At 37.7% G+C, this 26,785-nt stretch overlaps 1 protein-coding gene across 4 annotated transcripts in view; it reads left to right on the top strand.

Annotated features, from left to right (window-relative positions):
• The window catches only part of DOCK4 (dedicator of cytokinesis 4), a 486,764-nt gene that overhangs the window by 389,197 nt on the left and 70,782 nt on the right, over positions 1-26,785 (top strand). For all 4 annotated transcript variants that reach the window (XR_014246916.1, XM_082399962.1, XM_082399963.1 and 1 more), the window contains 4 exons: positions 8,032-8,126; positions 18,858-18,933; positions 20,856-20,956; positions 21,706-21,764. Coding sequence is in view for 3 of the 4 variants with exons in the window: in XM_082399962.1 (XP_082256088.1) it covers positions 8,032-8,126; positions 18,858-18,933; positions 20,856-20,956; positions 21,706-21,764 (331 nt within the window). In the remaining variant the exon portion in view is untranslated. The remainder of the gene's footprint in view (positions 1-8,031; positions 8,127-18,857; positions 18,934-20,855; positions 20,957-21,705; positions 21,765-26,785) is intronic.

Raw genomic sequence — 26,785 nt, 5'->3', positions numbered from 1 at the left:
TACTGAAATCTATGTTACCAGATTTTCCAAAGATGATAGCACTGGTCTCTAGTCCCTTGTCTGAAGTCCTTCTACCAAATGTATTTCAGAAATCAGAATTTTTGAGATTTCAGAAAGATAATATGGCACATATACTGTATAGTATCATATAGCACCTCCAGTAGAATTGGGGGTAGCAACTACAGCTGACCCTTGAACCACATATAGCCTAGCGTCAGCCCTCTGTACACGTGGTTCCTCCCTATCCACGTTTCCTCCACATCCATGGCTCTGCATCCACGGATTCAACCAACTGCGGATCGTGTAGTACTGTAGTATTTACTATTGAAAAAAAATCTTTGTATAAGTGCACCTGCACAGTCCAAACCCATGTTGTTCAAGGGTCAACTGTATAATCAAACATCTCGGGCTTCCCTGGTGGCGCAGTGGTTGAGAATCTGCCTGCCAATGCAGGGGACACGGGTTCGAGCCCTGGTCTGGGAAGATCCCACATGCCACGGAGCGACTGGGCCCGTGAGCCACAACTGCTGAGCCTGCGCGTCTGGAGCCCGTGCTCCGCAACAAGAGAGGCCGCGATAGTGAGAGGCCCGCGCACCGCGATGAAGAGTGGCACCCGCTTGCCGCAACTGGAGAAAGCCCTCGCACAGAAACGAAGACCCAACACAGCTAAAAATAAATAAATAAATTTATAAAAAAACAAACAAAAAAAAAACAAACAAAAAAAAAAACATCTCAGTATTTCTGCAGCTAAATAAAATATTCGCTCTAGGTGGGATAAATAAAGACTATGAGTAGTTTGGGTCAGGCTTTGCTGCCAAATGGATTATAAAACCAAAAATCTTAGAGGACTATGGGATTTGGGTATTGTGGTAAAGGAACTGACGACCTCAAACAGCAAACATTTATATAGAACTTAGTACATGTAAGGCACTGTTCTAAGAGGCTGATTAATATTAACTCATTTAATCCTGAAAAGAACCCCATGAGGGTAAGCACTATTATTATTTTATTGTGTCAGTTGCTTGACTCAGTAAACATTTGTTGAGCACCTTGGCTAGATGTTGGGAATATCAAGACTAATAAAACGATCTCTGTTAATGCCTTAATGTTATCGGGGCACCTAAATCACTAAGTTGTAAATGAGTGTGATGTATAAGCAACAACAGTGATAATGGCTAACAGTTACGTAGTACCTCCTCAGCCCCACTCCCTCAGCCATGAGGCGGATGCAGCGCTAAACTCTTTTCTTGCATCATCTCATTTCACTACTCCCTGCGATGAAGATTAATACTATCATCATTCCCAAGTAATTGGGAGGGCTAGGAATTCTATTAACGTCTCAGTTCTTTGCTCAGGCAGCTAAACTCAGCTTTTGCCTGAACTTTAATAAACCTTCCTAAACGAAAATCTTTGCTATCAAATTGTATAACATTTCCTTCGTCAGCTCTTCAAAAGTAATGAGGTAGTTCTAGTCATGAAGTGAGGACGTCTAAAAAGGCTAAATTGGCAGAGGGAGAGCTTGGGATTTGGCGGGGGGGGTATTTTTGTATCTACATTTAGGTTAGAAATTGAGTAAATAAGGGAATGACCAGTAAGGAAAGGTACAACTTAATAGAGTGATATTAATGAAAAATGATAACTGTTATTGGGATTAGACACTAAAAATCCCACATAACCCTATTGGTTTGAAGTAATAAAGCGTATGTCCTCTTTTCCTCCACACACATGTATTCTGTTCCCCAGAGGTAGTTGCTGTTAACACATAGGGGTGTATCCTCATAGACTATTTTCTATGCTATATCCACACGTGCATTTTTTAATGGAATCATACTGTTCATAGTGGTTGCACGTCTTTTCACACAATAATATACCATGGACATTATATAGCCCAGTACATTATTCATTCTTCTGAATCTCATTATATGATGATCCATAATTTAATTATTTCCCTTTTAATGGGCATTCAGGATGTTTCTGATTTTTGCCATTAGAAAGGATCCTGTGGTGTACATCTTGATACATATATCTCTATGGATTTGTGCCCTTATTGCTGTAGAATGAACTTCTGGAAGTAGAACTGTTGGATCATGGGATATATACATTTTTTTGTTGTTGTAATGAAACTCTCTAGGAGTTAAGCCAGCATTTTATTTATTTATTTATTTTTGGCTGTGTTGGGTCTTCGTTTCTGTGCGAGGGCTTTCTCTAGTTGCGGCAAGCGGGGCCACTCTTCATCGAGGTGCGCGGGACTTTCACCGTTGCAGCCTCTCTTGTTGCGGGGCACAGGCTCCAGACACGCAGGCTCAGTAGTTGTGGCTCACGGGCCCAGTTGCTCCGCGGCATGTGGGATCCTCCCAGACCAGGGCACGAACCCGCGTCCCCTGCATTGGCAGGCAGACTTTCAACCACTGCGCCACCAGGGAAGCCCAGGATATATACATTTTAATCTTAATTGATACTGACAAACTATATATTGAGATTTTCAAATTAATCTTTTTTTGGTTGTTCTTTATGCCTAGCATCACTGCTTTTTTTCTCTTCTTATCAATTCAAAGAGAGATTTGGCCTAGCATTTCCCCGTGGGTCTCTAAATCAAAATGAAGGTTGAAAGGTCTGTAATTCTCAAGTATCTGCTAAGCCTAATGCAGTTTTAACTTCATTCTTGCTTGGAGAACCTGGGTGTCTCCAGGGTTACTGCTGGAGTGGCTTCGAGCATCGTGAACAGTAGGCCATTTCTTCTCCTTGGTCCTCAAGTACTTGTGAGTCACAGCGTCACCTGAAGTGTGTAGGAGCGCGGACCTGAGCGCTGGTCCTCTGCATTGTTTCCTTCCTTCTCTAGAATATGCTATTAGTTTAGAAATGAACAAAAGCAAAAACTAAGCAGTGATTAGGGTTTTCTTTTTCCTTCTTCTGTAGTCAGTAATGTTTTATTATACACCTACCTTCTACTGGGGCCATATCCCTGGCATTTTATGTATATAGAGAGCAGTAAGACTCCTGTTTTTTGTTGATTGTGACTTTTCATATAGAACTGTGGGGATCTTGTTCTAAGCCTGAGAGTGTACATGTTCTGGGAGTTATGTACAGCATTATTATTACCTTTCATTGTCTCCCTTATACTGGCCCACTAGCTTTCAACAATGATATCTGATCAAGTCTCAAGCCAACTTTAAAACTCTGAGGACTTTACATTAACTGCAGGACAAAGTCCAGTCTTTTCGTCAAGTCTTCCTTATCTTCAGTCTACCTTCCATCCTCGTCCTCCATCCCTTTCCAAATACCTTTCATTCCAGTCACTTAAGATTACTACGATTACTTGTATATTCCTAACAAACCATATAGATAATTTTTAATTCCTCTGGATCTTTTTTTTTTTTTTTTTTTGTCTACCTGAAATGCCTATTCTACCACCACCTCACTTCCATTGCCTAATTTGTACCCCGTTAATCCCTTCCCTGGTTTCAGCTCCTGCTGTAAAATCCGGCCCAGGTATCACTTTTTTTAAATGAAGCCTTCATAGACTACAGTGCCCCTCTGTGACAGCATGTGCAACAATGCATGTTATTATTTGTTGTTTCCTTGTATTCTTGATGACTATGGGCTCTCTGAGAGTAGGGGCTCTGTCTTTGTGTCCTAAGCACAGAGCCTGGAACATTAAATCTTTGTTGAATGAATCAACCCTCATAATAAATGTCTGTCTGCTTCAGAAGCCATCTTTTTCCATACAGTTATTTCAACTTATAGTCTTTATTTTATTACAGAAAAATAGTTCTATAGTTCTTGAGGATTGAGGACCATTTGAGAGTTATTTTTGCATAATGTACTTAAATAGTCAATTTTAAGGATATTAGTTTCAATGTGATAATGATTATTAACACTCTTTAATTGAATTCAGACCTTGCATCAAGGGTGTTACACATTTGAAATTTGTGGCAAAATTTTAAAATAAGATTGACTATAGTCTAAATCATAAGTAAAGGAAATGTGTATCTAGAAGGCTCTGTCACATTCATTGCTCTTGACATAAGGAGACAGTGTCCCGGGCTGTCTACGTACCTCATGATGCTTTTTTTCCCAAATCTCTTAACTCAAGTTTCATGATCTCAAAAGGCCTCCTTCTGTGCCTCCCCAGTTCTGTTTCATACACCTGATTTCTATCTGTGCTATTCTGATACTATAGTACGTGTAAACACAAAACAATGTGTTATATACTGTAGTCAGAAAGTCTTTGTAAAACCGGAATTTGATCCTCTTACATGTCTGCATAAAGCCCCTCAGTGTCTCCACATCGCCCTCAGGATAAATTTCCAAACTGCTTACCAGGGAAAAGGTATGAGATTTATTTACCTTGTATTTATTTATTTACCTTTGATTGGTCCCCATTTATCATTATCTTTCTATCTATTTATCTATCCATCTTTTTTTTAAATTTTTTTTTTAATTTTTGGCCATGCCGCAAGGCATGTGGGATCTTAGTTCCCCACCCAGGAATCAAACCCACGCCCCCTGCATTGGAATGCGTGAGTCTTAACCACTGGACGGCCAGGGAAGTCCCTATCCATCTTTTATTTATCCCTACTTACCTACCAGCCCCATTTCTTGCCACTTCCCTTTGCAGCCCGGGCAACCTCTGTCTTGAGTCTGAGGCTTGGAGGTGCCCTTCCCTCTGTGTGGAATACCTGGCCCTCAGATTTATCTTAGTTTGTACCACGTGCGTAAATAGATTAGCATTCATCTTTCCCACAAAACTCTGAGCTCCAGGAAGGCAAAGGTCACATTCAACTAACTTAACTCTGGTGTGGCATGTTGCAGGCACTCCATAAATATTATTGCATGAATAAATGAAAGAGTATATTTTACCCCACTAGGTGTCCCCAGCATCTTACACAGTGCCCGGCACATATTAAAGGACCCGATATTTATGAATGAATAAGTGTTAATGATAATGTAACATCATAACAACTGCTCCGGCTTTCTTTTCTATTTGAATGTGAGACTTTTTATTGTTTTTGAAGGTTTTCGCATGAACGTTCTTACTTGAACCTCTCACACTGCAGAAAAAGTGTTTCTGTAAAGTAACACCTCCCTGTTTGTTTTTTTTAATTTTGAACCCTTATTTGAATAATTACCGGGAATACAGTTAAGTAACCATGTTGTGCTATTTGAAGTAAACAAACAGAAAAGAAACTGCTCCCAGGCGGCCAATTTTGAAATGATGGCATATGAAACACTTATTTCTGTGTGCTGTCCAAACAGGAATATTATTACAGCAGTGTTCTTTTTCTAGATTATAAAAAGAATCTGTTATTTAGTTATCGTTATGTGTGCAAAATAATTTCACATATCTACGCAGAAGTTCTTGTTTAGTGAAATAATCAGAGTTGAAAAGTACTCAGAACAGACAAGGAAATACCATTGTATTGGGGGAGGGAAGGGAGAGGATGCAGAATCTAGCGTTCAGATCTTAGTGCTTTAAAACATTGGAACTGAGTTTGAAATGTAACCTGTCGCATGGCAGCTGACAAGAAACACTTGCTAAATTACATGTAAGTACCACAGTGGAAGGTGTTTGTGTTACCATCTGCTAAAACATTAGCCTACAGTTGAGAAATAAGAAACATGTTTGCATACTGTATGAATAGATACGTGATCATATTAATTATTTTTAATCTTCTCTAACTACAAGGGACCTTGAAGCCCCCGCATTATAAAGCCTCAGAGCTCAGTTCCAGAGAGGTTAAATAAGTTACCAAGGTCACTGAGCCAGTTAATGACAGAGGCAGGATTAAAATCTACATTTCCTGATTCTCAGTATAATGTTCTTTTATTTTCATTGTAAGGTTTCTACAAATGAATGTCTTTGGTTCTGTAAAGGTAGATGAAGCTTAGAAAGCTACCTGAGACACTGAAAAGTTTTCTTCAGGGAAATAAAGGTTGATGTCATACATAAGCATTGGCACAAGGTCCCATGCTGGCACACCTTTTATTATATTTTGTGAGATAAATGGGAATAGGAAAATGAGACGGTACAGAAACAGGTTGTCTGTCTCCAATCCTATACCTGGAATAACGTCACCTTTGTCCCCTGCACTACAAAAGAATGATCCAAGTTGCTAGCCCAGAAGGTAGATATCTTGCCTCCTGCCACCAATTTTTCAGCCAATTTTTTTCTCTGTGCAATGGACATCACACTCTCCTATTTCACACCGCGAAGGGTGCTGCCTCCAATTTCCAATTCCGTTAAAAGATTGAAGGAGAAAAGATGAAACATCAGTATTTTAGAATTTATTTAAACTATTCCTAAGTACTTGTAGACTGTGAAAAAACAAGCGACTCACCACCTTCATGATTTTTTCTTTAATATCTATCTAAGCAAATGCAACAAGACAGGAAACTAAAGTGAGCTGTAACACTTTGAAAGGTAAATGCAAACATCATTTTTCTCAGGGATTATATGTGTTCATGTCTGGGAAACTCAAAAGAATCAACCGGAAAACCGTTTGGAATAAGTTTTAGAAATGCATTAAAAAGGGCTTCTCACAGTTTTAGTGTGCTAATGACCTCCTATCCCAAGGGAGGGCTAGAATGGGAGATGTTTCCCAAAATTATCTGACCCGTAGTAGAATACATTTGGGAAACTGGTGATTCTGACAACACAGGGAGGATCTGTCTGGCCATTTAAAGAAAGATGACCTATTGGGCATGTTTCCACATGGTACGTACTACACATCAACGTATGTGTGCTGAAGCCAAAGAAGCTAAAATAAATTCTTGTCAAAATATTTATGCGTTTGATCAAAGCTGTTAGAATATGTAAACACACACACACAACTCCCAAATGTTTCTTAGTTTTCTAGATTCTATCTTTCTGTCTTCTAAGGGTATGAGTGACAATCGTAATCTTATATTCAAGCAGCTTACGTGTTTAACATAATGTGTTGTTGGGTTTGATAAATAAAACTCTTGTGTTTGGGGTGTTTTTTCTAAGCAAAACCATACTGTTGCCTTCAATAAGATTGTTAAATATATTTTCCTAGCAGTACTTAAGTTACAAAAAAAATTTTAAGTTTTCTAGTTAATAAATCTAAATGATAGCTAGATTGAGCCAATCTCTTTTTGAGTAGGGCAAGCTCCATTTTATTCATTACCTGCGGTGTGTTATCTTCTTGATTCCTTGTTAAGTATAACGTGCTCCAGCACTTTGAGCCTATCTCTTGTAACGTTTTAAGAAATGATATTTCCATGCCTGACAATAGCTCCTTGTCAAGAGTGTTTCCAGGTGATCAGTTTAAAGATAACATCTCCGTAAATACCACTCCCCCTGGTATGGCATCTCTGTGAAGAATACCTTGACACTCTTAGCTTCTAAGGACTTGTCACTGGGCTCAGCTTAGCGCACATCCGTTATTTCTATTTATTCTGCATAGGACCCTCAGATTCTATAAACCTGCATGCATCCCATTAATACTGCATCTTCAGAATGCCCTCTAAGAAACCTGGGTTTTTGCTTAAGATGCTTTTTAATGAACATAAAATCATCTTAAGCAAAAAATTTCTAAATTTTGACACCCACTTAAAGGAAAGCAAAATCGAACCAGGACTATTTACAGTTCTCTTGAGTTGAAAAGTTCTGAAGTTTAGGACACTGTAATAGAAGAAAGAAAATATATTTCCCTGCTAATCTTCTGTTAACTAGCTTTCCATTTTATTTCTAAAACCTAAATTTTTGGAGCTTGTGAAGAAAACCCAAAAGTCATTTCCACTGTGCATGAGAAAGAGAAGGAAAAAGGAACATTTGGGAAGGGTAGCAAACCAGCTGGGTGCTAAGAATGGGAAGGGTAATTATTCCCTCTCCTGGGTAAACTATTGAAGTAGGGCTCCCTTCTCTGTAATTGCTTTGGGAATGGTAACAACAGCACTGTATGTGTGTGTGTGTGTGTGTGTGTGTGTGTGTGTGTGTGTGTGTGTGTGTGTGTGTGTGTTGACAGTTATAATAACTCAGTAAAATTGTCTCTTTCCTCCTTATCCAAGGATTTCCTGCTGCAGATATTTACTGTGTTCCGAATATTGATACGCCCAGAGATGTTTCCAAAGGACTGGACTGTCATGCGCTTGGTGGCTAACAAGTAAGACATTTACATTGATAATAATTGCAGCTCATTGCATAGGGGGAGAGGAGACTGCAAAACAGTCTTTTCACTTTGATCTCAAGTTTGAAACCTCCAAATCCTGCAGTTCTTTTTCTTTGCCTCTGAATTAATTTCTCACTCGTTTTTTGGGTTGTTTTTGCTTGTTTATTTTTTTTTAATGATTACTATTTGTTTTAAATAGGTAATATATTAATGTAGTTCAAAACCAAACAATATAACAGAGTATGCCTTGAGAAGTCCCCCTCCCATTACCTTATTTATCACCTACCCCCAGCCTGAAGTAACCACTTTTATTAGTTTCTTGCATGTCCTTCCATTGTTCCTGTATGCAGGGCGTAGCAGGTAGCACAGTAGGTAAACTCTCCTGCACATCTCTCTTTCACTTAAAAATCCTGGCAGTCTTTCCAAATCAACACGTAGAAAGCTCCTCATTCATTTATGGTTTCTTTTTCTTTTGTAGCTGTATAATATTCTATTGACTAGATGTACCATAGTTTATTTAACCAGCCCTGTTGCTGGACACTTGAGTCGTTTTTGATCTTTCTTAATTCATTTTAACTCAGCAGAATCCATTAAGCATCTCCCATGTGCTCAGCACTGGGAATAAGATATGACCCTTGAGTGGGACACATGAAAATTGAAGATCCTGTTATACACCTGAGAAATGTGACCAGCAGAAGGCTGAAATAGTGCTCTGAAGGAAGTTTAGAACTAGATACACACATATGGGAAGTTACTGATGTAAAAGTGAATATCTGAGAGTTGATTAGATTAGCTTGTATTAAGCATATCGGGGGGCGGGGGAGGTAAAATGATCTGAGGTCAATACTTAGATGAATAGGAGTCAGGAAAGGAGAGTAGGGGATGGTCAGAATGGCAGGAGCTGTTCCTGGAGGGCACAGTGTCATGGATTTATCTGCTGTCACACTTCTTGCCTCTAGTATCTCAGGATACAAAATGAAGATGAAGTTTTTTTAGGAAAGTGGCCTGATCTCCACACTTGTAGTTTACCCTATTTCATAAGCATTCTTCCCTTGAAGCCCACATTTGCCTGCCTCTCCTTCTTCGTTTTCTCCCATCCCCAACACTCTCATGCTTAGGGTGAAGGTTAGATTCTCCAGGTATCTATTCATAGACCAAGGACGCTGTATGTCCTCCCCAGATGCCCAGATATGATGGTGGTAACAGCCTCAGGAAAACAGGTTTTGATTTTGATTAGATATGCCTAATATGGCTTCTGCTGCAGTATACATTTATAAACGGGGAGGTGTTAAAATGCTGTGTTAAAAACTTGGTGAAGTAACAAACAGTATAATATGGCATATTATATTTTACATAAGTACAGAAACAGCTTTTCCATTTTGAAGACTAATTGAGACTCCTGAAATAGCTCTCTTTAGAGTTTAGCATATTTCGTTTGATATCTGTGAGTAGAATCAAATATCTCTTCATCTGGATGTCCAGATGCTACAGATTTAAGTGGGAGCCGTTGGTCATGTATCTGGCCTTATTACCAAAGAGCAAATATTCTGGGTACCTGGCAAGGGCTATGGAGTGGTCCAGGCTGCTGACATCATCATCATACAGCATCATCATTTGGTCATTCTGCCTGCCCTGTGTGCAGAGGGATATTTTGACTTGAATTAGAATTTTCAGTGGGGGACTTCCCTGGTGGTGCAGTGGTTAAGAATCCGCCTGCCAATGCAGGGGACAAGGGTTCAAGCCCTGGTCCGGAAAGATCCCACATGCTGCGGAGCAACTAAGCCCATATGCCACAACTACCGAGCCTGCTCTCTAGAGGCCACGAGCCACAGCTACTGAGCCCACGTGCCACAACTACTGAAGCCCGCACACCTCGAGCCCGTGCTCCACAACAAGAGAAGCCACCGCAATGAGAAGCCCGTGCACCGCAATGAAGAGTAGCCTCCCCTCACTGCAACTAGAGAAAGCCCACGCGCAGCAACAAAGACCCAACGTAGCCAATAAATAAATTAATTAATTAAATTGAAAAAAAACCAGCAGCTGTTATTAAAAAATAATATATTTTTTTTATTTACAGTGGCAGAAAGTCAAACTGAAAGTAAATTTAACATTTTGTTCCTTTTGTACAAAGGCGGTGCTTGAGCTTCTGAAAACCATGACAGCCATGTGGCTTTTGATATGAAATGCCATCTCGCTCTGCCCCACCTAAAAATCTCTACTCTATTTAGGAAGACTTTATGGTCACATGAGTGGGTAGCAGACTTGGAAGTCTAGATTCTGTTTTTAAGTAAACATATGATGTTCAAGATTTTCATCTAAATAGGAACATGATTTTGTTAGAGATGAGCTCTGTGTAATGCATTTAAACAGAAGATTAGTCCCATAGCAAACCCAAGAAAAAAGGCCATAAGCATTTGCTGAATGCAATAACATCATTCCATTGCCACCCAAGTCAGTGCTGATAGGAATCTGGCACTACTTTTCCACTGGCGCTGACTGGCTGTGGCAGATCCAGCCTAGTTCACAGACAGGACTCCAGGGCCTGGTGAAGCACCTGCCAAGTTGGAACAGACCACCTGCTCTTTGCTGTTCAGTTTCCCTCTCCTCTCCTCATTTAACTGCCATAGCCATTTCCCATTCAAATTATGAAAGCCTGTGGGGTCTTTCTTGTGCTATAAATGCAATGTAGTTCAGAGATAATAAGCCTTTAGCTATTTGTGCCTTATCTGTAAAAAATATTAACCTCAATAATATTGGTAGAAAAATAAATTTCTGAAAGATGTTGAAGATATTTTAAATATGTTAAAGAGCACACACCAGAAAGAAAATGTTTTTACTTTGTTAAACTGTATAGAAGCAAGTTGCAGAAGCTAGATCTAGGTCCCTGAAGTTGACCACCTTTTCTTCCATGATACTAACTTTCTTAGACAAATATTTGATAAGGGCCCCTCAAAGAGACATTTCAACCTGAACTCCCACTTTTACTACCCACTTGTTTGCTTAATACGTGTCAAATTGATAGTAACTGGCCGAGAAGTCACCATAACCCTACGCTTGAACTCAACTGAATAGCTCATCCTGCAAAATATGTTATTCTATGTGCTGGTCCTTTCTTCCTGTGTTTTCAAGTCAGTTAAATGCCCTTAACTTTCTTCCATCAACTGTGCTGTTCCAAATCCTGTAGCTTCTCTGCTTTATGTGAAGTCCTGCCAAAAACTGTGACTACAGACACCTGGCGATTAGTATGGTCTTTTGTTTATTTCTACCTGAATGTCTCACATTGTGTAACGTAGTAAGTGCATCCAGGCTAAATTTCACGAGGATAAGAAACTTGACTTCTGCCTGCTTGCAAAGCTCTATTGTGCCTGTCCACTGTAATTTCTTGGTAGGATGAGGACAGCTGCTCAATCTGAGAAAGAGAACATAAGGGAGATGAAAATTAAGTACCAAAAATACAGGACACTTTGAGACAAGCTTCTCTCCACCCCCTTCCATACACATTGCAAAATACAGTACAAAAATAAAGTTACAGCTTTATACATATTTTCAAGGAGATAAATCTTGTAACAGACTTACTTACAGAGAAGAGTAAAAACTCCCTGGCCCTGCAGTTGAAATTTCAGGCCCTTATTTTGTTTATCTTGTGTGCATTTGGCTTCAAACATATACTTTTTTGTGTGTGTTTTTTTCCCACCAAACACTGAATTGTTTAGCTGATTACTGCCTTCACCAGTTTAGCGTTCAAATGAGATCTGTGTAGCAAATAAGTGATTTATTGAATCAAAGATTCTTAGGGAAGGTCATCCATTCATTCATTGACCCATTCATTCAGTACCTATTTTCCAGTGCATAATGTGTAAAAATAAATGTCATAGAGATAAAAAGCGCAGTTCTATGAGAGGGGTTATGAAAGGAACTTTGTTCTGGACTAGAATAGGAGGAGTTTTTTTGAAGGAGTGAAACTTGAGCTGAAATCTAAAGCAGAAGTTAACAGGCAGATAGCAAAGGAAGACTGTTCTTATCAGAAGGAATAGCATATACAAAGGCCCTGTGATCAGAATGAAGATGGCACATTCAAGGAGCTGAAAGACTGTGTGGCAGAAATGTGACGAGGGAAGGAACCAGTAAAAATGAGGTTGGAAGAAGACAGGGTCCAGATATTAGGGGGTAGAGAGACAAGAGAGAAACCAGGAAGGACCAGTTAGGAGCTTAATACAGCAGTCCAGGTAAGAGATGATGATGGCTTGAATAGGTGGATTGCAATGAAGGTAGTGAGAAGATCGATTTTGAAGACAGAGATGATAAGACTTGCAGATGACTGGCTGTGGGCAAGAGAGAAAAAAATTTGAAGATGGCTCTTAGAATTTTGGCCTGAACAGAAGGACAAATGGTGGTGCCTTTCACTTAGATGGAAGATACTGAGACGGGAGCAGCATTAGGAGTGGGAGAGGTGAGGAATCCTGTTTTGAACAGAAGTTTGAGATGCTTTTAGATACCCAAGTGGAGATGTAGGAGAAGAAGCTGGACATGCTTGTATGGAGCTCAGAGAAGAAGTCAAGACTAGAGACATACATTTGAGGGTCATTAGCATTGGGTAGTATTTGAAGCCATCAAACTGAATGAGAGCACCCTAGAAGAAAGTATAGATTGAAAAGAGAAGACTACTTAAGCCTGGGCCCCGGAACATGCCAGCCATTCAAAGGTCAGGAGGTTGAGAAGCAACCAGCAGCAGAGACTGAAAAGGAGTAACCTGTGATGTAAGATGAGAACCAGAAGGGTATAATACCGTATGAGGAAAATATTTCATGAAGGAAGGAGTATCAAGAGCTGCTGGGAGGTTGGAGAAAGAGGACTGACAATTATCCCTGGGATTTGGCAATGCAGTGTGACCTTGACAAGTGCTGTTTCATGGAGTGGTGGAGATGAAAGTCTTATTAGAGTGAATTTGGGAACAGATGGGAATTGAGAAAGTGAAAGCAATAATTATCAGCGCTTTAGAAGATTTTGCTGTAAAAGGGAGCAGAGAAGTGGGGCTATATCTGGAAGGAGATATGAGGACTAGGATTCATTTCTAAATATGGAATATTATGCATGTTGGTTTACTGATAGGAAGGGCACAGAAAAGAGAAATATTGATGGTGCTAAAGAAATCAGGCCCAAGTGAAGGAACAGTGTTCTTGGGTAGGCAAGTAGGGATGAGATCAAGTAAAGTATTTCTCATGTGCCTGTCTGAGAACACCTTTCCTAAGGGGGTGGCACCTGTCCACCGTCAACTTGCACTGGAAACTAAATCAACTGTGTAAGCATGCAGTTTAGTTCAGCTGACATTGTTTTTTGTGGTGAGACTTTCTCAATGAAGGAAGCTCACCACACTCAGAGTAGCACTGATCTAGTGCACACAAGGAAGCTTGGCCTTAGCTAGGAGCATTGATACTTTATCCATAGTAATAGGAAGGAAGACAGAGTATGTGATACTGACCATGAAAAGTTTTATGTTAGAGTAGCTGATCTATTGAACACCCATTGTACTATTGCTTTTTGTTGATGGTGGTGTTTTTCTATTAGGGCAATTATCTTTAAACGCTTTTACTGTCCAGGAGGAAAGATAGTGATTTTTATCAAAACTATATATTACTAAGATGAATGTACCAAAAACTTCCATAGTTATAGCAAATATTTACACAAGAATTGCCTGCACACTGCATCTCCAGGTGAGTTGTGAGGAGCTGGTAGAGAGAATGAATACATGAGGAAAGGCAAGAATACATTAGGGTTTAAGCCTAATAGGTCAAAAAAACTGAGGCTGTTGTTACATGAGTGATTTTTTGCCAATACTGCCCAGAGGAGGAGGTCAAGAAATTTTTAAAAATTCTTCCATTTCAATTCTTATTCATTCTTTTTTTTTTGAATAAATTTATTTATTTGTTTTTATTTTTGGCTGTGTTGGGTCTTCGTTGCTGCACGCAGGCTTTCTCTAGTTGCGCCGAGCGGGGGCTACTCTTCGTTGCGGTGAGCGGCCTCTCATTGTCGTGGCTTCTCTTGTTGCAGAGCATGGGCTCTAGGCGCACAGGCTTCAGTAGTTGTGGCATGTGGGCTCAATAGTTGTGGCTCACGGGCTCTAGAGCACAGGCTCAGTAGTTGTGGTGCACAGGCTTAGTTGCTCCGTGACATGTGGGATCTTCCTGGGCCAGGGATCGAACCCATGTCCCCTGCATTGGCAGGCGGATTCTTAACCACTGCGCCACCAGGGAAGCCCCTCTTATTCATTCTTTTTACCTCACCCACACTGCATGCTTCCTTCACCGAAAGCAAAATTACTGATCCTTTTCCTTCTTCCCCATTTTGGTGGATTCTGTGCCCTCCACTTGGAGTGCCTTTCTCCATCAGCTTTGCCTGTCTTAATTTGTCTCTTCTTCAAAATATCTATAGAAAAGTATAAAAAGTTCTACAAGCTTTACATTTTAGAATTATCTAGTACAGCAAGTAATTATCACAAAGCATAGATTTAAATACAGGTTTGAGGCTATAGTCATTCAACAAACACTGGGCTAGGCCCTTGGTGATGCAGTGTTTAACAAGGACAAACTCCCCAAATGTCATTGCTCTCCAAGTTCCAACCCTTGTTTGTCTTCTCTTCCATCTGTAACACCAGACCTCAGAGTGAACTGTCACGTGCATCAGAATCACCTGGCTGGGCCCCGGTGTGATCTCACCAAGCCATAGGCGCTGGTGAGGCCTTAAAGTCTTACGTGTCCTTCAGGTGCTGCTTATGTACTGACATTTGAGGACCACTAGCTCAGATCAGCTTCCCTGATGGCTGTCCAGGATTTTTATCTGCCCTAAACATCTTTGTGGTGATTTCTTCTGCCCTCTTAACCCGCCAGGTTGTAGGGAAGTTGTCGTACTCCAAATTTAGATCTCCATAGTTTTTCAGTGTACAAACATCAGCCTTGTTGATGCCCAGTTTATCCAAAAGGAGAGTATCCATTGAGAATTCTCTCAATCCATTTATAATTTATGGAGATGGGCTTTTGCTTCAGCAGATTATCAGGTTGGAGTAGTTTTCAAAAGGACAGTTTATAGGAGATGAGGTTTCTATAGGAGGGATAGCGTTGCTTAAAAAATACTTTCTAAATGCCAGGAATGAAGTGGCAACTGGAAAACTTGAAGAAAGAGCTTTGATTTCTTGTGCGCCAGTTTCTCTTTTATGTATACATTTATCATGCTGTGCCATAGATTAGGGTTGTCAAAAGTGATCCTTATGCCTGCATTTCTATAGCAGACATCAGTATTTTGACCGTTTGTAGTAAAAGATTGCAAAGGCTTTCTTAGCTATTGAATTGGAGCGCTGAGATTTAAAATGTTCCCATATTCAGAAAATGAGTCATGAGTAAAAGAATAAAACCAAAGGAGCCACATGGTTTTGGATAAATTAGAACAAGTAAAGAAAAATCCTTAAACACTACAGGTATCCACTACAGTGAAGGAGTAATAATGTATATATGCCTTTAGCTGGCTTGGGGACCTGTGTGCCAGGAAACTGTCTTAGTGCTGAGACATAAAAAGCTTTGGGAGCTGCCTCTGTGACTTGGGCTGAGTGTTATGAGCGTAAATGAAAAGCAATTGAAGTAGAGTCATTTTAAGATCTTTCTAGCCCTGAGAAGTCTTATTTTTGGAGGTCTTACCCTTCATCATATCAAACATTAAATAGACCCACATGCCACATGCCAAAATGAAAAGCAATTTCTACAGTTTGCTTTTTAAATTATTGGCCTATGGAGTAAATCATTTAATTCCAATTACCTGTGATTTCTCAGCACTTCTGTATACTTAGGAATTCTTGTTAAGTTATAAAAAGTAACCTAATTTTTTCAATATAAAAGAAGTTGCATGAATATTAAATTAGACAATTAATGAAAATGATAATGTTGCATTCTTTGGACATGTTATGAACCTTTTTTTAGTTTTTATTTTGCAGTTTTAGTTTTTGATTCCATAACACTTTTTCAGGGCTCAATATTTTCCAAAGGCCCTGAAAAGGCCCTGTGCCCTGTGCCTCTTGTGCCTGATGATAAAGCAGCCTTGATAAGACAAGAGGTTGAGGTGTTCAATCCAGCGCAAGGATGCAAGGCCCATTAAAGAACCACAGTAGTCATCGGCCTAAAATTCTAGAAGGCAGGAGAATGTGAAGCAGTGTTGTTTGGAATGTGCATCTGACGCAGACCTCTCTAGAGCCTTGCTCTTCAAAGGGTGGATTGTGAATCTACAGCATTCACATCTCCTGGAGCTTGTTAGGAATGCAGAACCTCAGGCCCTATCCCAGGCCTGCTGAATCATAATCTGCATCTTAACTAGATTACCAGGTACCCATGAAAGTCTGTCTAACTTTTAAAAGTCTAGAGCAGTGTTTCTCAGTTTTGGGTGTACATAGACTCTTCGGGGAGCTTTACCAATCCTGATGTCCAGGTCGCACCCCAGTCCAGTTATTAAATCTTTGGGGGTGTGATCCTGACATCTGTGTTTTTAAAGCTCCCAAGTGATTCCAATGAGTGGCCAGCTTGAGACTCACGGGTCCTTCATAAAGCCGGAGAGGCTCCATGTTGTTTACCAGCAAGCACAGTTCAAGAAGCTGTGGATTTTGTATGTGTGTTTGGGACCCAGCATATAAATAACAAGCGAGTAATCTTTGCCACGGAATAATCTCTCTCACTTGGAAGATTGAGTTTGGTGGCTCCTTTCCGGAGCATTGGGCCCAATAACCCAAATCCCAGATATGTCATGTTTCAGTAACACTAGAGGTTATTGTTTCTGAACAACAATCCAAGCTAGAGTTGTGGGCCAGAAGGTGGTTTTTGATGTAAAACTCAGGTGTAGTGGCACTGTGTGTGTTTCTCTGTTGGATGTCAAAGCAGAACATTTGTTAAGGATGCAAATTTTTCTTTTTTAAACTTAGAAGCTAACACAACATTTTTAATCAACTAGGCTCCAATATAAAATAAAAATTTTCTTTTACATTTAAAAAAATAAATAAATAAACTTAGAAGCCTCACAGTCTACTAGATGCTGAGCAAAGAGTCCCTTCCTTGCCTGATAGCATTTCATTTTCTGACAAGTAAGCTTTAGTTTCATATAGTAAAATTTGAATTAACTTCTTGGGAAACTTAATCAGTTACCATTACTGATTTCGCCAGTGTCTATGGACAATTGCCACTTTATACACCTGTTACTTGCAGGTGATTTGTCTCTTTGATAGGAAATTCACTGTTGATATCTGCCATTTGAGGGACAGAGAAGAAACCACAGGACTTCTCAATCTCATGGGCTTTACTTATACTTAATTTTCATAGGATGATTCACTGAAAGATGTAAGTGACATCTAAAAGGCACATGTATGTAACACAGTGCTTGCTCATGGTAGAGCAAGTGCCCATGAAAATGGTGATTTTCTTCTCTTTCCTCTTCTTACCTTGAGCTTCCACATTCAACCGTCCAACTCCTTAGCCTCGTTAATCCTCTCCTGCCCCACAAGGAGACTATGATAGTGAGTTTTCCAGCAGATTACAATAATGAACATTTAAGTTCTTCAAAGACTATAAATATTCTTCTAATTAGTAAATACTCTTCTAATCTATATTTTACCAGTAGGACAACCAAGGTGTGAGGTTGGTGGGGTTGTTTTGCTGTGTTTCATGTAGTTTTACCTAGGGTCAGACAGCTATATCCTTCAGTTACAAATCCCGGAATGGGAGCTGGGCTCTCATCACATCACAAGCACTTCCTTATGCATGCATCTTAAAAAAGGCCAAAGAGGTTTTAAAAATCAATCATTTATACGTTGGTGCTTGGTTTTGGGTGGTTTGGGGAGTGATCTATCTTGTTTCAGTATAATGCTATATGTAACATTAAATGAACCATTTGGAAATACATTCAATTTTGAATGTATACTCTTGTAGCTGTAAAAAGGAGCAGATTTTGAACAAATTGGATAACTCAAGAGTTAACCAAGAATACTCACCAAATCTTCCTTTTTTAACCTCCCTAACAAAATACATATGACTATATAGGCCCCCTCTGACAGGCTTTCCCTAATTTCTCCAGCTCAGAGATGCCCCATTCTCTAAATTGCTGTAACACTCACTGTCAGTTTCACATAGCTTAGTACTGTGTTATAGACAATTTCACAGTCTGTAATGGTTTCTTTGGTGGCAATCTTGTCACCATGAGAGAAGGAATCTGACTTGCATAGCTCTTACATGCCCCCTAACACCTTAAACGGGAGAGAGCAGGAGAAGATATCTAATAAATACTCAATGTGGTCTGTTGTTTTATCCTATCCATTTCATCTTTGGGCTCCACCTCTTTTTCTGTATTTTTTAAAAGTCTGACTTTCTTCCATGTTAATAAAATATAGAATATTATAGGTTTATTAAATCATTTTTGCTTTGTTTGGAAATTTACAAATTACAAAACATCAAGATATTAATATAATTCTGAGTCATATGAATGCATAGATTTTTCTGCATATCATTTCAGTGATGGATTTCTTTTCCTTCTTTTTTTTCCTGGGCATCTGTTCTCTTTTTTATTTCAAATATGAATTATCTAGTATTGTTCCACAGGCTTACTGAAGGTTTTCTTCTGTCTTAGTTACTTTATTCTTGCCTGATAAATGATTTTCACTAACGTGATGTTTCCAACTTAAAATGTATTCTCTTTTATCACTAGCGTTATTATTACAACAGTTCTGTACCTGTCAGATGCACTTCGTAAGAACTTCTTAAATGAAAACTTTGATTATAAGGTGAGTATCCATTTAGATGACTATCCTACTTGGGCTAAAAGGTTTCACATTGTCCCTCAGGAAATTACCTCAAGTATTTTCTTTCTCTTAGTAGTAGAGAAATAAAGTTATTCTGTCTACCTCACATTAATCTTGGGCCATATTAGTTTCAATTATGAATAATGCTAGAAGAGTTTTTCATTATATTTTTGAACAAGTTAGGTCTATGAATATGTTTATCAACCTGGTGGAAATCATAGTGCTTAAGAGGAAAGTTCTTTATTGTTACTGTAAATTTTCATTCTTATTCTTTTTGATCCCCATGCATGCATGACAAAAAGAACTTAGAGCATAATGTTTTTAAGACATCTTTTAAAATAGAGTTTATATGAAGAATGTATTTACAAAGTAAACCCTTTAGTTCCTTTACTTCTCCTTCTTCCCATTTTTTAGAATGAATTAGTGAAAAGAAATAAAAAATGAAAGATTAGTAAGATTCTTTAAGACAGATCTCTATGTAAGTCTGCAATGTAATGTGATATGCCTGGGTCTCTAAGAATTCTCCATACACCATTTTTAAAATGGGAAATGATAAATAAAAATGGGCAGTGCCTATCCTGGTTTCCCTTCTTAGTGGTGTTTTATGTTTTTTACATCTTTGTTTCTTATTCTTTTAAAAATAACCTCTTTTATATTAAACATTTAATAAAATGTCCTTATCAGTAACTAGGAAATACAAAAAGTACAATAGAAACCAGTGAAATTTTAATGGTTCCATAATATGTCTTTATACTTTACAATAATCAAAGTATCAAAATTTCATAATCACAGAGCTACTTTTTAATATTCAAGTTGTTTCTACTGTTTTATTCTTATAAATTACTTTTTCTGTGTATTCTTACAAAATAAAAGTTGGCATATATTCCTAGTTATTTCTTTGGATAAATATTTGTAAGTGAAAATATTGTTAAAGACTGTACCAATTATATTTGATTGCCTATATGTACACCAACACTAGAAGAGACAATTTTGGGGGGCAATTTGATAAAGGGAACAATTTTTTTTGCTTTAATTTACATTTCTTACTAGTTATGTTATTAATTATTCATTAGTTATTAGTTATTAACTAGTTATTAGTATTGAATAATTATTGACTAAAATTCATAGTTTGTAAAGAATATGTTCTTGATTTTTGTTCATTATTTTGCTTGGAGTGTTATATTCTTTTTTAATTGTGGGAGCTCTTTATGTATAAAAGATATTAACTCTTTATAATGTTTCTCCTATTTATCTTTAATTTTACATGGTGTCAGTAGAAAAGGAGTTTCCTTCCATGATGTTCTCCATGTTTTTGGTTAGGTTTATTTTTGGGAATTTTATTCTGATCTCTTTCTGATGCTGTTTTTGGTATAAGAGAGCTTAGAAGATTTGTCTTGGTAGGGAATTTTTATATACTCTCTGAATTTAAAGCAATTAGCATATCCAAAAGAGTGTACATATCTTTCTTTTCAGTTCTACATGAAAAGGGGTTCCAAAAATGAAATCACACAGGAATAAAGTAATCCAACTTATACCTCAGCCTCCTCGGAGACACACAGACATGTTATAAGAGAAACAAAACATCTGCCATTTAGCATGTACCAGAGAGCTCATGAAACTTGGGATACAACATTGAAGCAATACAAAAATAGATAGTATTTATTTAGCTAGTTTACTTCTTTGTTATAGAAAATTTTACACGTATATAAAAGTAAAGAGTATAGTATGATGAATCCCTCATGTACCCATACCCAGCTTCAACTACTACCAACTCATGGCCAATCTTATTGCAGCTATACCCCCATTCACTTACCACTTTTGAAGCAAATCCAAGATATCATGTCACTTCACCTGTAAATATTTTTGTAACCCCATAGTATTTAAATGTCTCATTCTCGTTTTAGATCTGGGATTCCTACTTTTACCTTGCAGTCATTTTTATAAACCAGTTGTGTCTGCAGTTAGAGATGTTTACACCTTCCAAAAAGAAAAAGGTGTTAGAAAAGTAAGTACCAGTGTATAATTGGGTAAGAATATGAGGCAAATAAAATGTGGTGCTTTTTAAAGAGTATTTTAGTTCAAGTGATTCATAAATCAGATCTCCATGACTAGAAATCATAGTGGAGAGGCATTGACCAAGAGGACAACAAGCAATCCTTTCTGGAAATTTCACTATTTTGAACTTATTTAAACATTTTTGTCCTCAATCTTTCAGGATTCAAAATTACCATAGAAGCGAAAAATTATGAGACAAATCTGTTTTACTAAAGGATTTATATGAGGGTTTGAATTAGAGGCATCAAGACATGTACATTGTACACAGTTCCAGTTATAAAATGAATAAGTCATGGGGATGGTGGGTACAGCATGGTGGGTACAGCATTCATACAGCATGGTGACTATAGTTAATAATACTGTATTGCATATTTGAAAGTAGCTAGGAGAGTGAATCTCGAAAGTTTTCATCAAAAGAAGAAAATTTATAAGTAGTTATGGTGATGCATATTAACTGGACTTATTGTGGTGACCATTTTGCAATATATACAGATATTCAAATTGTTACACTATACACCTAAAACCAATATGATGTTATTATATCAGTTATACCTCAATGAAAAGTCACCTGCATTAAACATCTTCAATTAAAAACATATTGCCTTTTAATTCAGAATGATAGATTGTGTCCTAAAGAGACACAGATAACTTCTTTGTTCTGGAGTCTTTTTAACAGGTTTCATTTTTGTTCTATTTCAGGTATGGTGACATGCGGGTAACGATGGGTTGTGAAATTTTCAGCATGTGGCAGAACCTAGGTGAGTGATGAAAAAAGAAGCACCTCGATTTTATAGCTTATCACTGTCCTTATAAGTGAACAAATGAAGAAGGACAATTTACCAATGACAGCATTTGGAACCAAATGTCTAAATCAATAGAGAAATCTATAGAGAGGAGTTGACACTTTGGCATTGAATAAGGTTACAACTAATTCTGTAAATTGGTGTCTGTCTGAAAAATCACCTTTCTTTTTTTTTTTTTATTTTTATTTTTACAAAAGATATATAGACTGACACCAAGCATTGTACATGGATGACCACAACAAAAGCAACAATGATTGCAATTACCAAACATGAAACACACTCATACTATGTCATAATATTGACATTCAGTCCAGTAATCCTCCACTGTAACAGCTCCTTTACTTTGCAGTGAAAATTGATTTGTATATTCTTTGCCTCTGAGTCCTTGTGGGATTTTTTTTTTTAATTCAGACAGAAAGTCACAAAAATTATACTCATCCTCATCAGTTCACTCAGTCCCATGTAATTAATTTTTTTTTAATCTTGATCTTTTGTTAGTACTTTTATGAGTTCATCAGTTTTTCATTAGAGTTCTGAAAATGCTTATTCTTTCAGTTCAGCAGTACAGTCAGTTACCAGAAACCTGTACTTGTCAGAGTCTTTTCCATGAATTTCTTGAAGATGAAACCCTTTTATAGGAACATATTTGCAAAAGCATCAGAGTACACCCAGAACTGTCTGTAAATGACAAAAGACTTAAAAATGACCACAGTTAAAGATTTGATGAAAGTTCATAATAATGCAGTTGACAAGAAAATTAGTTATTTCTGAGATATACATTTTAAAGTAATAACTAGGATTATGACTTATAACATTATACCAGAACATATAATATTTCTAGAAATTTCATGTAATGTCTGAAACATTTATATTAACATATTTCCATACAAATAACCCAATGAAAGTTTAGAATTAGTTGTCTTGTTTGTTTGTTTATACTGCAGGTTCTTATTAGGCATCAATTTTATACACATCAGTGTATACATGTCAATCTCAATCGCCCAATTCAGCACACCACCATCCCCACCCCACTGCAGTTTTCCCCCCTTGGTGTCCATATGTCCGTTCTCTACATCTGTGTCTCAACTTCTGCCCTGCAAACTGGCTCATCTGTACCATTTTTCTAGGTTCCACATACATGCGTTAATATACAATATTTGTTTTTCTCTTTCTGACTTACTTCACTCTGTATGACAGTCTCTAGATCCATCCACGTCTCAACAAATGACTCAATTTCGTTCCTTTTTATGGCTGAGTAATATTCCATTGTATATATGTACCACATCTTCTTTATCCATTCGTCTGTTGATGAGCATTTAGGTTGCTTCCATGACCTGGCTATTGTAAATAGTGCTGCAATGAACATTGGGGTGCATGTGTCTTTTTGAATTACGGTTTTCCCTGGGTATATGCCCAGTAGTGAGATTGCTGGGTCATATGGTAATTCTATTTTTAGTTTTTTAAGGAACCTTCATATTGTTCTCCATAGTGACTGTATCAATTTACATTCCCACCAACAGTGTAACAGGGTTCCCTTTTCTCCACACCCTCTCCAGCATTTGTTCTTTATAGATTTTCTGATGATGCCCATTCTAACTAGTGTGAGGTGATACCTCATTGTAGTTTTGATTTGCATTTCTCTAATAATTAGTGATGTTGAGCATCTTTTCATGTGCTTCGTGGCCGTCTGTATGTCTTCTTTGGAGAAATGTCTATTTAGGTCTTCTGCCCATTTTTGGATTGGGTTGTTTGTTTCTTTAATATTGAGCTGAATGAGCTGTTTATATATTTTGGAGATTAATCCTTTGTCCGTTGATTCGTTTGCAAATATTTTCTCCCATTCTGAGGGTTGTCTTTTCGTCTTGTTTATGGTTTCCTTTGCTGTGCAAAAGCTTTGAAGTTTCATTAGGTCCCATTTGTTTATTTGTGTTTTTATTTCCATTACTCTAGGAGGTGGATCAAAAAAGATCTTGCTGTGATTTATGTCAAAGAGTGTTCTTCCTATGTTTTCCTCTAAGAGTTTTATAGTGTCCAGTCTTACATTTAGCTCTCTAATACGTTTTGAGTTTATTTTTGTGTATGGTGTTAGGGAGTATTCTAATTTCATTCTTTTACATGTAGCTGTCCAGTTTTCCCAGCACCACTTATTGAAGAGACAGTCTTTTCTCCATTGTATATCTTTGCCTCCTTTGTCATAGATTAGTTGCCCATAGGTGCGTGGGTTTATCTCTGGGCTTTCTATCTTGTTCCATTGATCTATGTTTCTGTTTTTGTGCCAGTACCATATTGTCTTGATTACTGTAGCTTTGTAGTATAGTCTGAAGTCAGGGAGTCTGATTCCTCCAGCTCCATTTTTTTCCCTCAAGACTGCTTTGGCTCTTCGGGGTCTTTTGTGTCTCCATACAAATTTTAAGATGATTTGTTCTAGCTCCGTAAAAAATGCCATTCGTAATTTGATAGGGATTGCATTGAATCTGTAGATTGCTTTGGGTAGTATAGTCATTTTCACAATATTGATTCTTCCAATCCAAGAACATGGTATATCTCTCCATCTGTTGGTATCATCTTTAATTTCTTTCATCAGTGTCTTATAGTTTTCTGCATACAGGTCTTTTGTCTCCCTAGGTAGGTTTATTCCTAGGTATTTTATTCTTTTGGTTGCAATGGTAAATGGGAGTGTTTCCATAATTTCTCTTTCAGATTTTTCATCATTAGTGTATAGGAATGCAAGAGATTTCTGTGCATTAATTTTGTATCCTGCAACTTTACCATATTCATTAATTAGCTCTAGCAGTTTTCTGGTGGCAGTTTTAGAATTCTCTATGTATAGTATCATGTCATCCGCAAACAGTGACAGTTTTACTTCTTCTTTTCCAATTTATATTTCTTTTTCTTCTCTGATTGCCGTGGCTAGGACTTCCAGAACTATGTTGAATAATAGTGGTGAGAGTGGACATCCTTGTCTCGTTCCTGATCTTACAGGAAATGCTTTCAGTTTTTCACCATTGAGAATGATGTTGGCTGTGGGTTTGTCATATATGGCCTTTATTATGTTGAGGTAGTTTCCCTCTATGCCCACTTTCTGGAGAGTTTTTATCATAAATGGGTGTTGAATTTTGTCAAAAGCTTTTTCTGCATCTATTGAGATGATCATATGGTTTTTATTCTTCAATTTGTTAATATCGTGTATCACATTGATTGATTTGTGTATATTGAAGAATCCTTGCATCCCTGGGATAAATCCCACTTGATCGTGGTGTATGATCCTTTTAATGTGTTGTTGGATTCTGTTTGCTAGTATTTTGTTGAGGATTTTTGCATCTATATTCATCAGTGATATTGGTCTGTAATTTTCTTTTTTTGTAGTGTCTTTGTCTGGTTTTGGTATCAGGTTGATGGTGGCCTCATAGAATGAGTTTGGGAGTGTTCCTTCCTCTGCAATTTTTTGGAAGAGTTTGAGAAGGATAGGTGTTAGCTCTTCTCTAAATGTTTGATAGAATTCACCTGTGAAGCCATCTGGTCCTGGACTTTTGTTTGTTGGAAGATTTTTAATCACAGTTTGAATTTCATTACTTGTGATTTGTCCGTTCATATTTTCTGTTTCTTCCTGGTTCAGTCTTGGAAGGTTATACCTTTCTAAGAATTTGTCCATTTCTTCCAGGATGTCCATTTTATTGGCATAAAGTTGCTTGTAGTAGTCTCTTAGGATGCTTTGTATTTCTGCAGTGTCTGTTGTAACTTCTCCTTTTTCATTTCTGATTTTATTGATTTGAGTCCTCTCCCTCTTTTTCTTGATGAGTCTGGCTAATGGCTTATCAATTTTGTTTATCTTCTCAAAGAAACAGCTTTTAGTTTTATTGATCTTTGCTAATGTTTTCTTTGTTTCTATTTCATTTATTTCTGCTCTGATCTTTATGATTTCTTTCCTTCTACTAACTTTGGGTTTTGTTTGTTCTTCTTTCTCTAGTTTCTTTAGGTGTAAGGTTAGATTGTTTACTTGAGATGTTTCTTGTTTCTTTAGGTAGGCTTGTATAGCTATAAACTTCCCTCTTAGAACTGCTTTTGCTGCATCCCATAGGTTTTGGGTCGTCGTGTTTTCATTGTCATTTGTCTCTAGGTATTTTTTGATTTCCTCTTTGATTTCTTCAGTGATCTCTTGGTTATTTAGTAACGTATTGTTTAGCCTCCATGTGTTTGTCTTTTTTACGTTTTTTTCCCTGTAATTCTTTTCTAATCTCATAGCGTTGTGGTCAGAAAAGATGCTTGATATGATTTCAGTTTTCTTAAATTTACTGAGGCTTGATTTGTGACCCAAGATGTGACCTATCCTGGAGAATGTTCCGTGCGCACTTGAGAAGAACGTGTAATCTGCTGTTTTTGGATGGAATGTCCTATAAATATCAATTAAATCTATCTGGTCTATTGTGTCATTTAAAGCTTCTGTTTCCTTATTTATTTTCATTTTGGATGATCTGTCCATTGGTGTAAGTGAGGTGTTAAAGTCCCCCACTATTATTGTGTTACTGTCAATTTCCTCTTTTATAGGTGTTAGCAGTTGCCTTATGTATTGAGGTGCTCCCATGTTGGGTGCATATATATTTATAATTGTTATATCTTCTTCTTGGATTGATCCCTTGATCATTATGTAGTGTCCTTCCTTGTCTCTTGTAACATTCTTTATTTTAAAGTCTATTTTATCTGATATGAGTATAGCTACTCCAGCTTTGTTTTGATTTCCATTTGCATGGAATATCTTTTTCCATCCCCTCACTTTCAGTCTGTATGTGTCCCTAGGTCTAAAGTGGGTCTCTTGTAGACAGCATATATATGGGTCTTGTTTTTGTATCCATTCAGCAAGCCTGTGTCTTTTGGTTGGAGCATTTAATCCATTCACATTTAAGGTAATTATCGATATGTATGTTCCTATGACCATTTTCTTAATTGTTTTGGGTTTGTTTGTGTAGGTCCTTTTCTTC

This window comes from Balaenoptera borealis, assembly GCF_965194805.1.
Source record: "Balaenoptera borealis genome assembly, chromosome: 7".
Classification (NCBI taxonomy): domain Eukaryota; kingdom Metazoa; phylum Chordata; class Mammalia; order Artiodactyla; family Balaenopteridae; genus Balaenoptera; species Balaenoptera borealis.
This window is presented reverse-complemented; position numbering and strand designations above follow the sequence as displayed.